At 27.0% G+C, this 16,659-nt stretch overlaps 1 protein-coding gene across 1 annotated transcript in view; it reads right to left on the reverse strand.

Annotated features, from left to right (window-relative positions):
• The window catches only part of LOC117180722, a 1,130,389-nt gene that overhangs the window by 4,422 nt on the left and 1,109,308 nt on the right, over positions 1-16,659 (reverse strand). The window contains exons 6-8 of the mRNA XM_033373210.1: positions 7,040-7,269; positions 4,129-4,459; positions 1,210-1,368 (exon numbers count right to left, since the gene is read on the reverse strand). Coding sequence (XP_033229101.1) covers positions 1,210-1,368; positions 4,129-4,459; positions 7,040-7,269 — 720 coding nt within the window. The remainder of the gene's footprint in view (positions 1-1,209; positions 1,369-4,128; positions 4,460-7,039; positions 7,270-16,659) is intronic.

Consider the following 16,659-nt stretch of genomic DNA (forward strand, 5'->3'; position numbering starts at 1 on the left):
TTGAGTTCCAACGCCAAAGTTGTTTGGTTTTAAGTTCCAACGCCAAATTTTTTTGCTTTTTGAGTTCCAACGCCAAAGTAGTTTGACCTTGAATTTAAACGCCAAAATTTTTTGGTTTTGAAATCCAACGCCAAAGTAGTTTGGTTTTCGAGGACCAACGCCAAAAATAGATTGAAATTGAGTTGCAAGGTCAAAGTAGTTTGGTTTCGAGGACCAACGCCAAAGTAGATTAATTTTGAGTTCTATTTTCTTTCACTTTAAACAATTGAAAATTCCATTTTTAATTATGTTCTATTTAAAAAAAAAAATAAATAAATTTTCAACCGATAAAAATTGGAGAAAATTTTTAATTGAATATTTTAAAGTTAAAAATTGTATTATTAATTTTCGTCTACTTTCGCCTGGAAAAGATTTAATTGCCAATTTTCTTAAATTTGCAATAGAGTGAAAAATTTATTTTTCGTCGAACTATATGTATTATAAACAATTTAAGTTTAGAAAAAAGTAAATTTCAACTTTTATCAATTCAATTTTCAACTGTCGAACATTAAAGAAAACTTAAAAATTGAATCTTAAACAGATTAAAATTCAATTAATAAAAATTGAAGAAAATTAAAAATAGAATTTTCAACCTTGAAAAATTCAATTATGAATTTTTCATTTCTCGAAAAAAATTCTTCTGATCTTACAAGTAAAATTTTAGCCTTCTTATCCTTTTTTCACGTAAATTTTTTTTATCTTAAACGTATCTAAATATCTAAAAAAAAATCCTATATATTAACTTAAAATTATTATTAACAAATCTGAATGTTAAGAGAAGCTATTTCGAAAAACATAAGATAAGACATTTTTTTTCCGCTAAAAATACAAATTTTTATATTTTTCATCTTAAAATTGAAAGTAATGATAACAAAGCTAAACATTTTTTTCAGATAGGCTAAAAATTGAAATTATCTCTCAATACTGTTAAAAATATAATATTCTTTGATTATTATTTTTAAAAAACCTTCATGACAGTTAATAATTGATAGGCTTTTTGAATAGTAAATTTCAGATGTGCAAAATATTTTTTCCTTTTCTTTTTTGCACATTTTTTAACTCTATTTTTTAATTTTCAAATGACTGGAAAGTGAATAAGTTGTTTAAAATAATAAATAAGTAAAAAAAAATATATATATAAAATATAAAGAAAGAAAAAAGTAAACTCACGGTCAAGGCCTCCGATGTATTTCATAGTAATTTCACAGTGTCCCCACACAGCGGAGACGATAGGGTGCAATTTTCTTCCTTTAAGTCCCCTAAATGCTACTCCAAGGTACTGGCCATCGACTACGAATGCTAGCGTTCCCTCGTCCATATCCAGAACCACTAAAAAAATCATTTTAATTAATAACTATTACATTTTTTAAAATAATTATTCAATTTTTTAATGAAAAAAAAATTGAATAATTTACATACATAAAAATAATAAAAACAATAATACTATAATATAAAAATATAAATAAATAATAAAAATAATAATAGTTTTAACAGTAAAATTTTAGTCTGAAAAAAAAAAGTTTTAACCAAAAAAGCTGGAATTTTCAACAACGCAATAATTTTTCTTTCATAAAAGTGGTTCGTGTCTATGATAAGTTTCTAGAATCTTTTTTTGATGGCGTTATAAAATTATGCGTCGTAAAAATCATATCAGGAAGTTTCTATGTAAAGATTTCTACTTTATCGATTCTAGAACTGAAGTGGTTCAAGTCTGTGCTAAGTTTCTAGAATTGCCCCCCCCCCCCCCAAATAGGCATTTTTCGTCCAAGATAAAATTTTAACCAAAAATGATCAACTCTAAACAAACTCTTATTTTTAACAAACCGAAAAATTGAATTTTCAACCACAGAAGATGAGTTTTCCATCACAAAAGAAAAATTTTCAATACAAAAAACGAATTTTCAACAAAATAGTTAAATTTTCGATGAAAAAAAAAAATGAATTTTGAACAGAAGGTAACTTTTTTATCATAAAACAGGAATCTTAAATCCAAAATGATCAATTTTCTCTCAAAACTGGAAATTTTCAACAAAATAGTTAAATTCTCGTCAGAAAAAGAAGAATTTCGATCAAAAAAGGTTATTTTTAACCAAAAACTATGAAATTTCAAAAACAAAATAATTTTTCTATCATAATAAAAAAAAATGTATTTCAAACTTTGTATTTTCTTTTAGAAATGTGGATCTTCCACAAAAAAGTTAATTTTAACAAAAAAATTAATTTTTAACCAAAGAAAATAATTTTTCTATCATAAAAGAGAAATTTTCAATCTAAAAAGCGAATTTTTAACAAAACAGTTCAAGTTTTATTTAAAAAAATATGAATTTGCAACCGAAGGTGATTTTTTTATCGTAAAAGATTAATTTTAAATCCAAAAGGATATATTTTCTCTTAAAACTGGAAAATTTTAACAAGACAGTTAAATTTTGTTTTAAAAAAGACGAATTTCCAACAGAAAATGTTATTTTCAACCAAGAAAGATTTGTTTTCTATTATAAAAGAGGAAATTTTATTCGAAAAAAATGTATTTTCTATCATAATTCTCACATTTTTAACAAATCAGTTAAATTTTCGTCAGAAGCAGAAGAATTTTGATAAAAAAAAGGTTATTTTTAATAAAAAAAAAGTTGAAATTTTATCAAAAAATAATTTTTCTATGACAAAAAAGAAATTTTTAAATTCCAAATTATGTATTTTAATTGAAAAATGTGAGTTTTCAACAAAACAGTTTATTTTTCGTCCAAAAAAGATCAATTCTCTCCCTAAAAAAAAGTTATTTTGAATTTAACAAATAAGAGAAGTTTTTATTTTAAAAAATTGTATTTTCTATCAAAAATCGAATATTTTTAACAAAACCTTTGAATTTTCGTCCGAAAAAGAAGAATTTTTATTTAAAAGAAAGATTATTTTTAACCAAAAAAGTTGAAATTTCCACAAAAAATAATTTTTCTATCAAAAAGGTTTTTTTTTAATCAAAGAAGATGTTTTTTTTATTATAAAAGAGATATTTTTTATACAAAGGGCGAATTTTAAACAAAAAATAGTTGACGTTAAAAGAGAAATTCATTTTTAACCAAATAGATGGATTTTTAATTAAAATGAGACGTTCTAGATTTGGTAAAGTAAGATGACTACAAATATTTTATTTTAATTATATCTCGCTCTCTATCTTAAAGTTCTGGAAAATTTCTCGTTTATAATACAAAAATTATATTTTTTGGTTCAAAATAACTTTTTTTTTACGAAAAATTAACAGTCTTGTAAAAAATTCGCATATTTTAAAAGAAAATACATCCTTTTGAATAAAAAATTTATCTCTTATTACGCCCAATTTTATGCTTTTAAAAAAAGATTCTAGAAACTTAGCAGACACGAACCACCTCAGCTCTAAAATCGATAAAGTAGAAATCTTTATATAAAAACTTCCTGATATAATTTTCACGCCGTATAATTTTATGACGCTATTGAAAAAAAAAAGATTCTAGAAACTAGCACAGACACGAACCACTTTAGGCTCTAGAATTGACAAAGTAGAAATCTTTATATAGAAACTTCCTGATATGATTTTCACGCCGCATAATTTTATAACGCCAGAGAAAAAATATTCTAGAAACTTAGCACAGACAAGAAACACTCCAGCTCTAGAATCGATGAAGTAGACACCTTTATATAGAATCTACCTGGTATGACTTTCATTCCGCATAATTTTACAACGCTATTGAAAAAAAAGATTCCAGAAACGAGCACAGACACGAACCACTTTAGACTCTAAAATCGATAAAGTAGAAATCTTTATATAGAATCTTCCTCATATGATTTTAAAGCCGCGTAATTTTATGACGCTATTTAAAAAAAAAGATTCTAGAAACTAGCACAGACACGATAAAGTAGAAATGTTTATATAGAATCTTTCTGATATGATTTTCAAGCCACATAATTTTATAACGCTATTAAAAAAAAAAAGATTCTAGAAACTTAGCAAAGACACGAACCACTTCAGCTCTAGAATCGATAAAGTGCAAATCTTGATATAGAAACCTTCTGATATGATTTTTTTCGTTTTTTTTTTGTCGAATGGCGAGAACTTACCTAAGAATTTGTCGGGAACAATGAAAGACTCATCAGGTTTGAGGAGTGCGGGATAAGTGGTACCATTACTATTCTTGGAATCGTGATAGAGTTTATTTCTACCAAGGTCCCAACCCCAACTGAGTTCGTTGTTGCCAACGAGGCTTTGATAACCGACGCTGTGAAGAGGCGCGTCGCCCGTCGCGACGCCGACAACTGCGTGGGTTCCACGTTGTCTCGTACTCCAGTGCAACTCCCACACATGCATGCCCTTTGTGTATCCCACCTTCCCCCGTATACAGTCTGTACTTTGTGCTACGGGGTGACGATGGAAGGTTAATTTATCATCTTCCTGCAAACGCGAAAATATCCAATGACGACTCCATTTTTATTATTATTATTTAGATTTATACAACAATAACATTAATATAAATTGATTGCAAAAACGTTAAAATAACTTTACAATAACATTAAAATAACATTGCCGCGCCATTAAAGTAACATTGCAGCAACATTGCAATAATATGGTAGCGACATTGCAATAACATTAATATAGGATTACAAAAATCTTAAAATAACATTGGAATAGCATTGTAGCAACATTAAAATACCATAAAAATAACAATGCAGCAACTTAAAACTAACATTGCAGCAGTGTTAAAATAACATCGCAGCATTCAAATAACGTTGCAGTAACTTTGAAATAACATTACAATAACGTTTCCGCAATATCAAACAACATTAATATAATATTTCAGCAACATTGCAATAACAGTAAAATAATCTTGCCATAACATTAAAATTCCCTTGCAACATTGCAATATTAAAATGGCATTGAAATAACATTGCAATAAAATAACAACAACATTGCTAAAACATGACTGCAGAATTAAAATAACATTGCAGCAGCATTGCAATGACACAGTAATAACATTGCAAAAATATTAAAATAACATTTCTGTAGGCTTTTAATAGCATTGCTGAAATTTTGCATTAACTAAAAAATTATATTGAAGCAACTTTGCAATAATATTGCCGCAATATTGAAATAATCTTAAAATAACATTGCAGAATAATCGCAATAACATTGCCCCGATATTAAAATAGCATTCCAGCAACATTGCAGACATTAAAATAACATTGACTTAACCTTGCAATACTATTGCAGCAAGATTAAAATAATATTGCAAAAATAATGCAATAACATGGTAGTAACATTGCAATAACATAAAATTGCAGCAATGTTGCAAAAACATTAGAATAACATTGAAGCAACATCACAATAACACTGCAATGGCCTTAAAATAAAATTGAAAAATGATGCATACTATTGCAGCAAGATTAAAATAATATTGCAAAAATAATGCAATAACATGGTAGTAACATTGCAATAACATAAAATTGCAGCAATGTTGCAAAAACATTAGAATAACATTGAAGCAACATCACAATAACACTGCAATGGCCTTAAAATAAAATTGAAAAATTATGCAATAACATGGTAGTAACATTGCAATAACATAACATTGCAGAAATGTTGTAATAACATTTATATTAAATTTCAGCACCATTAGAATAACACGGTATTAACATTGCAGAAATATTAAAATAATATTACCGCAAGATTGAAATGACATTAAAATAACATTGCAAAAATGATGCAATAACATAGTAGTAATATTGCAATAACATAACATTGCAGAAATGTTGTAATAACATTCAAATTAAATTTCAGCAACATTAAAATAACACGGTAATAACATTGCAAAAATATTAAAATAACATTGCCGCAAGATTGAAATGACATTAAAATAACATTGCAATAACATTTCCGCGACATTAAAATAACATTGCAGAAAAATTGCAGACAATAAAATAAAATTTAAAAAACAATGCGATAACATGGTAGTAACATTGCAGCAATGTTGCAATAACATTCAAATTAAAGTTCAGCACCATTAAAATAACACGGTAACATTGCAAAAATATTAAAATAACATTGCCGCAAGATTGAAATGACATTAAAATAACATTGTAGCAAAATTTCAGTCATTAAACTAACATTGCAAAAATAATGCAATAGCACATGGTAGTAACATTGCAGCAATGTTGCAATAACATTCAAATGAAATTTCGGTAGAATTAAAATAATATTGCAATAACACAAAACATTTAAATAACATTGCAATAGAATGATAGAAACATTGCAATAACATGGTAGCAACATTGCAATAACATGGTATCAACATTACAATAACATGGTAGCAACATTGCAATAACATAACATTGCAGCAATCTTGCAATAACATTCAAATTAAATTTCAGCAACATTAAAATAACACGGTAATAACATTGCAAAAATATTAAAATAACATTGCCGCAAGATTGAAATGACATTAAAATAACATTGCAAAAATAATGCAATAAGATGGTAGTAACATTGCAGCAATGTTGGAATAACTTTCAAATGAAATTTCAGTAGGATTAAAATAACATTGCAATAACAATGCAGCAACAGTACAAAACATTTAAATAACATTGCAATAGAATGATAGCAACATTGCAATAACATAACATTGCAGCAATCTTGCAATAACATTCAAATTAAATTTCAGCAATATTAAAATAACACGGTAATAACATTGCAAAAATATTAAAATAACATTGCCGCAAGATTGAAATGACATTAAAATAACATTGCAAAAATAATGCAATAAGATGGTAGTAACATTGCAGCAATGTTGTAATAACTTTCAAATGAAATTTCAGTAGGATTAAAATAACATTGCAATAACAAGGTAGCAAAATGCAATATAATTGTAGGAACATTGCAATAAAATTAAAATAACATTGCAATAACACTAAAATAACATTGCAACAACGTTACAAGAAATTGGCATCAATATTTTAAGATCGAAGTAAAGTCACGCACCTTAACGAAAATATTTAAACTTCGGTCTTCAGCATTCCAACTGTGGTGTACTTGGGTTTCCCGAGAAGCTGGCGGCATGTCCAAAAGGACATCCAGACGGGCAGGTCTGGAAAAGTCTTGTGCCAGTTCCCTCGGGATGACTTGTTTATATCCTACTGCGGCGCCTCCACCGACGCCAATACCTCCTTGTGCGGCTGCACCGCTGTCGCGCGTCACGCTCTTCACGCCACCTGCACATTCATTGTATTCATTACATTTTTTATTAATTGATTCAAGAAAGAATTCAAGTGAATTCAAAAGAATTCAAAAGAATTCAGGGTAAATTAATCAAAGTTCCAAATAAACTCAAGTAAATTGACAAATATTTTTTTTAATCCCAAATATTCCATAGATTTCAGTAAAATTGGCGGGTTGAAATAAAAATAATTCAACGGAATAAAACAGAATTCAAAAGAATGCACAAAATTTCAAATGAATTCAAAAGAATGCACAAAATTTCAAATGAATTCAAATTAATACAGAAAATTTGAAAAATATTTTAATTTTAAAAAGTGACTACAAACATCCAAAATAATCCATAGATTTCAATCAAATTGGAGTGAACTTAGAAGAATTAAAAAGTATTTGATGAATTTAGGAGAATTAACTAAATTTTAAATTCACCAAATCAAGCACGAATTAATTCTAAAAGGGAAAATGGAAACGGGGAAATTCGCGAAGCGTAGCACAAATATTTACGTGACCAGTGATTCTTAAAATGAGAAAACCAAATAAAACTGTTATTTAATAACTGGATTCAGAGACAGAAAGAATTCAGTAAACCTAATGAAAAAACCAAATAAACCTTGTTACGTTTCGAAACGCGAAAAAAGCACAACGTATTCCGAGAATTCGAAACTTCTCCGAACCCGTGCATTCATAATATTTTGTTTTAGATATACACAGAAAAGGTGAACGAACCATTCCAAACACGAGATATTTCTTTGATATTTTCTTATCAACAAAAGTACCATTCCCAGACCGAAATTTTCATAATTAATAACTTTATCACAATGAAATTTATTAATAAATATTTGATAGAAGGTATTCTGTCGAATACGGTGCGATTTTTTACGCGTTTCCAGGAAGATTATCCCAATTTTGATATTTGATTTGCACTTTTAACACACTTTTCTCACCTCGACGTCTTTTTCGACACTGAATTGCAAAGTTTCTCTTTCTTTTCATTTCAAAATGAAAATTTGTGGTTTGAAGTTGTGCTGAGTGAGGAGTGGAAATGGAAGCGGCGACTATACCGATGTTAACCGAGCAAAAGATGAACGAGGACTGGGACTGGCCTGAAGGATAACCTTTTTGGTTTGTAGTCTGTCCCAGACCCTGCGATCCGTCTCGACCCTTCAGAGGCTAACATCTATTCTACCTAACCTAGCCGCTCCCTTCACAAAATCTATCCTAGGCTAGGCTAGGGGATCCCAAAGATATTTTCTATAGATTCCACAATTTTCAGTCAATTTAAAAATTATGTGAGGCAAGAAAATCTCGGGAAACATTTACCAAGTGGATGACAAAGTGATTTATTTTTTTTTATCTATTTAAAAATTTTTTTTTTTTTTAATGAATGTTTATGAATATTTTATGTTTTTTTCTTTTTTTATGAATTTCATATCTTATTCACTGACCGAATGTATTTTTTGGAACTCCTGAATAATAAAAATCCCGAAAAATAAAATTTCCAAATTGGGAAATTCCCGAATATTAAAATTCCAGAATAATAAAATTCCAGAATATTAAAATTTTCTTGATTAGAAAATTCCCGAATAATAAAAATTCTGCATCATGAAATTCCCGAACAGTTTATGAAATTACCAAATTGGGAATTTTCCGTATAGTTTAGAATATTACCAAATTGAAAATTCCCGAATAGTTAAAAATATTTTAAAATTCCCGAATAATGAAATTCCGGAATTATAAACTTTCCGAATAATAAAATTCTAGAATGAGAAAATTCCAGAATAATGTAATTCCTTAACTTAAAAATTCCCGAATAATAAAGGGACGACTAGAAAAGTCCCGAAAAATATAATTACTGACACTCTAAAATTTCCGAAGTGAAAAAGTTCCCGAATAGTAAAATTTACAAATAATAAAATTTCCGCAAAGATTATAATACTACAGAATTTAAAAATTCCCGAATAATAAAAATCCGGTATTGGAAAATTCTCAAACAATACAAATCCCGCATGATAAAATTCATTAATTGTAAAATTCCTGAAAAATTTATAATATTCCCAAATGAAAAAATTCTCGCATAATAACATTCTGGAATAATAAAATTCCTGAACAATTTATAATATTACAGAATTAAAAAATTCCTAATTGAAAAATTCCCTAACAATAAAATTTCCTCATTTAAAAATTCTAAAATATTTAAATCCCTAATAATAGAATTCATAAATTATAAAATTCCCGAACAGTTTTTAGTATTACCAAATTGTAAAACTTTTAAACAGTTTATATTATTACCAAATTGAAAATTTCCCGAACAGTGTAAAATATTACCAAATTGGAAAATTCCCAAATAATAAAATTCCTGATAATTTAATCGGGAAAAAATAATTACCGAATTTGAAAACTCCCGAAGAAGAAAATTTCCGAATATGTAATAAAATTCTCGAATGGGAAAATTCCAGAATAATGAATTTCCGTAATTATAAAATTCCTGAATGTAAAAAAATTCCCGCCAAACATTCTAGAATAATAAAATTCCCGAAAAGTCTATAATATTACAGAATTTAAAAAATCCCGAATAATAAAAATCCCGAATGGGAAAATTCCGAAATAATCAAATTTCCGCATTTGAAAATTCCAGAATATATAAATCCCTAATAATTAAATTCCTGAATAATAAAATTCCTTAATTACAAAATTCCCGAAAAGTTTTTATTAATACCAAATTATAAAATTTGCGAAAAGTTTAAAATATTACCAAATTGGAAAAATCCCAAATAATAAAATTCCCGACAAATCATAATAATAACCCGAATAATACAATTTCAGAATTATCAAATTCCCGAAATGAAATATTCCCAAATAATAAAATTCCCGAGAGTTTATAATATTACCTAATTCGAAAATTCCCGAATAATACAATTTCCGTATAATGAAATTCCTTAATTATAAAATTTCCGAATAATAAAGGGACAACAAAAAAATCCCGAGAAATAAAATTCTCGACACTGTAAAATTCCCAAAATTATAAGATTCTGGAATAATCAAACTCCCGAACAGTATATAATAATTTCCTGAATACTATTATAATTCCCGATAGTTTATAATATTACAGAATTTTCAAAATTCCCGAATAAAAATATTCCCGAATTGAAAAATTCCCAAATAATAAAATTTCAGAATATGTAGTAAAATTCTCTAATTGGAACATTCCCGAATAATGAAATTTCCTAATAATAAAGGGACATCTGAGAAATCACGAAAAATAAAATTCTTGAATAATTATATATTATATATATATATATATATACAATAATCCAATATTTTTATCAAACAAATTATTTTTCATGTTTGAAATTTCTAAAATTTTTGTTTGAATTAAAAATAACAGTAAGTAAAAAAAACAATAATTTTAGAAACTTTGAATATTAAAAATATTTTTTTTTATAAAATATTAAAATTTAAAATCAAAACTAAATTCATCTAAAAGAGGCGATCAAATAGTTGCCATATTTAATCAGAAAAGATTTTTCGGTCTAGAAAGCTGGATTATAATTTTAATAGAAATAAAATACCATTAAAATTAAATCTTATTAACTATCAGGGCTTTTATTCTTCAATATTATTGTTGCAAATATTAAAATGTTCAATGAATTAATTTAAAAAGTTATAAATTAAAAACTGTTTAACTTCAAGCGTTTACAATTTCAATTTTTTCGCTCTTTATTATAAATTTTTTGATCAAAGAAATTTTCCAATCTAAAATAAGATCGAAGAATCGGTAAAGATTTAATTTGAAATGAAGGTTTTCAATTTAAAATTGTACAATCTTCAATGTTTGGAATAGAAAATTGCTTTACTTTAGACTATTAATTGTAAAATTTCAATTTTATTAAGGATATTCAAGGTTGACAGTCAATATCCAAAGTACTTAATCTTTAATTTGATTTGTAAAATTGATAAAAAAATCTTCCTGATTATTGCAACAAATTTTAGAAAAGAAACCTGCTCAAAAATAATTTAAAAAATAGGTCAGGTCATAATTGTTTATTCAAATGCAATTATTTGCATATTTGTGTTCTTTCTTCTGCTTCAGGCGTAAGTTATAATTTTCATTCAATTTTTAACAAAGCTCATTCTTATTTCTTAAAAGGCGCTTTGCAATTCTATTCATGGAAAATGGAAAATGTTTTTCATGGAAAATGTTTTATTTCGAAATTATACGTACAATTATTCTTAGTCACTTTTTGAATTAAAAAATGTCCTAGAAAAATATCTAATAATGATAAAAACTATATTTAAATAGACAATTACGACTGTAATTCTTCTCTTATTATTTTCGTTTAGGTTTAAATTATATAAATCAAGTTGGATAATATTATAACTTTAATAAAAAAATTAAATAAACGACGGAATTTCGAATTTTTCCTTTGAATAAATTGCAATATTGACAGTAAATTTGTTTGGAAGTATTGGAATTAACTCCTCGATTATTGTAAGCTCAATGTGTCAATGGTTGTTTTATTCCGTTTTATTAATGTTGTTGGTTTCATAGGTGAAACGAGCCAATTACTGACCCAGCTTATTGCACAGTAATCATTAAGTGTCCCCTCAGGCCATTTCTTCTCTCTCTCTCTTTCTCACATCCTCCCTCTCCCTTCCATCCTTCCTCTCGCGAAAAGGGCGTTGGGAGGAGGAGGAGGGGCGAATGGGAGGAGGGGCGAATGGTAGGAGGGGACGAATGGGAGAAGGAGGGGACGAAAGGAAGGGGGAGGGGCCCCCTCCCAATATGTCCAGGAAGCACCTACACACATTACAGAATGCGCAATGCTCACAATCAGTACGTGAATTGAATGTCATTAATCAAGAGAAACGTTTATCGCTAAGAAGCAAAATACTATTCACGTCTGAATTAATTATACGATAAACACTTCACATTTCATTGACGATCTTCGCAACTGGAGTCACATTACAAATTTTTTTAATCTTTTCTTATCTGAGCGTACTGAGATAAACAAATCATCAATCAAGTAGTTACACGTGGTATTCATTTAGGTATTTTTCCATCGGTATCCTTTATTCATGATTGGAACTCATTTTTTTATTTAATCCTTAGGCTCTGCATTTATCATTTCATACAAATAAATAATGGAATAAATTAATATTAGACTTGAGAGTAGAAAAGTGTCTTGAAAAAGGGGAAATAGGGTGATTTTTTTACGAAAATAGGAGAATGAGAAGATAATGAGTTGTTTTTAATCAAATTAATGTAGGTACAAAAAAGTGAATTTTTAATAAAAGAGTAGAATTTTCAAGTCAAAAATTCTAATTTGTTAGAAAAACTTTTATGTCCAAGAAGAAATTTTTTTATAAAAATGGATGAAATATACAAAAAAAAACTTAATCTTTAAACAAATAATTGAATTTTCAACAAAAAAGTTAATTTTTAACCAAATAGTTGAATTTTAGCAAAAATAGTATAATGTTTGAAACAAAAAATTATATTTCTACAAAACAATTGAATTATCAACACGAAAATATATAATTTTTAACAAAAGACAATTTTCAATCAAATAATTGAAATTTCTACCAAATTTTGATATTTTAAAAACAAGGAGATTGATATTCAACGAAATAATTGAATTTTCAAAACAAAGAAGTTAATTTTATACCAAATAGTTAAATTTCCAAGAAAAATAATATAATGTTAATATAAAAAAGTGTTTTCGCAAAAAATTGAATTTTCTACAAAAAAAGAATTTTTTAACCATATAATTGAATTTTCTACAAAACTGAACAATTTCCAAAACAAGAAGACTAATATTTAACAAAATACCTGAATTTTCAACAAAAAAATTTTATTTTCTATTAAATATTTAAATTTCCAACAAAAATAGCATAATTTTAACATGAAAAACACTATTTGTCTGAAAAAACTAGAATAAAAAAAGGCTTTTTTTAAACATAGAATTGAATTTTCTATCAAATTAAAAAAAAATTTTACACAAAGCGGCTAATATTCAAGAAAACAACTGAATTTTTACCAAAAAATTTAATTTCTTACCAAATACTTCAGTTTCTAAGCTAAATAGTATCATTTTAATATAAAAAAACTAATTTTCTAAAAAAATTGGAATTTTCGACAAGAAAGAATCCATTTTAACCAAATAAATGAATTTTCTACCAAATTGAAAATTTTAAAAAATAAGAAGACGAATATTCGACAAAAAAAACTAAGTTTTCAAACAAAAGTTCTTTTGAAGTAAATAGTTTAATTCCTAATCAAAATAGTATAATTTTAACACATAAAAACTATTTTGCTACAAAACAATCGAATTTTAAACAAAATAGAACATTTTCAACCAAATAATTGAATTTTCAACTAAATAATAGAATTTTCTACAAAATGGTTGCAAAAGTTTTTTTATTTTCGACAACGAAAAAAAAAGGACTTTTCAACTTTTTTTTTACATCATGAAAAAAATTAAGGAAGTAAGGTAATTTTTAATCTAAACTAACGAATTTTTTTTACCAAAAAGTTGCAACTTTTACCAAAAAATTTTAATTTTTGACCCAAAAATATTAATTTTTCACCAAAATGACGAATTTTTAGCAAGTTAATGAGTTTTCAATTAAAGAAAATCAATTTTTAACCAAAAAAGGAATAGTTAAAATTTCAGTTAATTACGCTGAATTTTCTATAAAATAGTTGAATTGTCAATCAGACAATATGAATTTTAAACAAATTAATTTTTCACAGAATAGTTGAAATGTAAATAAAGTAATTAACTTTTCAAGAAAAGAGATGAATTTTGAACCACACATCTAATTGTTGACTTGAGTTTTAACTAAATATAATAAAAACGAATTTCCAAGAAAATAGTTTGTTAAACAAAAAAATGATTATTAACCAAATACATTATCCTTTTGCCAAAATAGTTAAATTTTTAACCCAAAAAATTTGAATTTTTAACAAAAGAGTTGAATTTTAAACCGGAAGGATCACTTTCCAACAAAATCGTTGAATAGTCAACAATTTAATCAAATTTCCAATCAAATACTAGAATTTTTAATTAAAAGAACTAAATTTTTACCAATTTTCAATCAAATATTCCATGTTCAAATAAAAAGGAAGACTTTTCAATAAATTTTTTGAATTTCCAAAAGAATAATTAAATTTTACAATAAAATAATAAAATTCTTAACTAAAACGATAAAATTCTGAACCAAATCAAAAAAAGGGAAAGCTCTTGAAAAATGATAGAAAAAAAAGAATTAAAAAGCAAATAAAATAGGGGAAAGAGTATCTGAAGTCTGAAATATTGAAAAAATAAATTTTGTTCTTGATGTATAAATATGATTAATATAAAAATATTTTAAATCCTTATTTGATAAATAACGAGTATTAAATGTCTGTATTGTGAAAATAAAAATAAACAAAGGGGAAATTTTATTAATCTGCGAGCGCACTAATGCTTCACGCTTTTTCTATCTGCTTTCTATAAAAGAAAATAATTCTCAATCAGAAAATTTATGGTCCAGGTAGTCGCCAAAAGACACGACTGGGTACTTAGGACAGGATTTTAGCGCCTTCGAAAAACCTGTCGGTCCTTTTGCCCCTTTTTGGACCTTTTCAATCCCCAAATGGCCCCCAGAACAGCTGTCGAAGAAAATAAATTTTAGCTATAGAATTCCCAAATCTCGAATTATACCATTTCATATTTTCCTTATTTGCATTTTCAATTTTCCCGCTTTTTTATATACGGAGAAAAATATTGGTTTTGAATTAAATGGGATTAATATTTTTTTTTTTATTAACTAAAAGTAACTGGAACAAAAAAACTATTTTTTTAATTCACCAAAACTGGTTTGATCTAAAGAAATCTTTTTTGTTCAAAGTAAAACTTTTCTTTTATTAGAAATGTTTTTTCTTCCATTCTGAAGTATTTTTAGTATTTAGTTTTAGGGGCAGAAGCAATTAAAAAGAATTGGAAAAGATTCCCGTGAAAATTAATTAAATAGTAACTTTTTTCAGTAAGTTTTAATTAATTTGTAAATTTTGGAATGAAACATAAAATTAGCAGCTGATTAGAAGAAAATTTCCGACTTTTAGCAACGAAATTACAGTAATTGGTGCTGGGATAGCAATTAAAACTGCATAATGAAATGCAGCCTAATCAGAGAAATCGAAATGCCGATTGATGTCAAAACTTGGCAATTCCTTTCCTTTCCAAGACCCATCCGAATTCGATGTCATTTTCTAGAAATTTCGAATTTTTCTGTTGCAATATTAAATTCTCGTGCATACTCTAAATTTGATAGAAAGTGATTAATTTTGATCTAGATTTTAATTCATTAAAATGTGGCAAAAATCAAATTTGGTTTTATGGGAAAAATGATTCCCCTTTTGTGTTCAAAATTTATCATTATTCAAACTGATTAATTATTTGCTTCGGTCTAGAGAAGGACATTATCGAAGACTTATTATATAAGGAATTTTAAAGTCCAAAAGGAGTGAAAAGAAAGTTTCGAATCAGAGCAATGCTAAATTAATACAAGAGAAAATTGAACTTTCAAGTTAAGGGAAGTTTCTTCTTGACGGATATGGGTCCGACACTTTTGTCTATGAAGAAAATCTTGCAGTCGTCAATCTTCCTGTCACTAAAGTTAGATTTCAAAGTAAAAGAAAATCCAAGATTGGTTATACGATTAAAATTTTAAATTTTAAAAACAAATGCTGTGAGAATTTTCTCCAAATGGAGGAAAAGCAAAATTTGTTGGAGTTGGTAAAGATGGTGAATTGGTTCAACAAGGAAAGGTGGAGAAAATGGTCCGAAAATACCCCAGTGTTTATTATGATAAGTTGGGGCAAAGTGGTTCAGATATAGTTTCGAAAAATATTCCAATCTTTTTCGGTTAGAAAGAGTGGGGAAATTGGTCAAAAAATCGAATTTGAAAAATACCCCAATAGTTCTTAGTTGGAAAAGGTGAGGAAAATCGTCCCAAAAATGCCTTAATATTCTTTTAGTTTGGAAAAGGTGGGGGAAATTATCCAAAAATCACATTAAAAAATACCCAAATTTTTAGAGTCAGAATGAGTGGGAAAATGGTCACAAAATCGAATTTTAAAAATACCCCAATAGTTCTTAGTTGGAAAAGGTGAGGAAAATCGTCCCAAAAATGCCTTATATTCTTTCAGTTGGAAAAGGTGGGGGAAATTATCCAAAAATCACATTAAAAAATACCCCAATTTTTAGAGTCAGAATGAGTGGGAAACTGGTCACAAAATTGAATTTTAAAAATACCCCAATAGTTCTTAGTTGGAAAAGGTGAGGAAAATCGTCCCAAAAATGCCTTAATATTCTTTTAGTTTGGAAAAGGTGGGGGAAATT

Source organism: Belonocnema kinseyi, chromosome 9 (assembly GCF_010883055.1).
Source record: "Belonocnema kinseyi isolate 2016_QV_RU_SX_M_011 chromosome 9, B_treatae_v1, whole genome shotgun sequence".
In the NCBI taxonomy this organism is placed as follows: Eukaryota; Metazoa; Arthropoda; class Insecta; order Hymenoptera; family Cynipidae; genus Belonocnema; species Belonocnema kinseyi.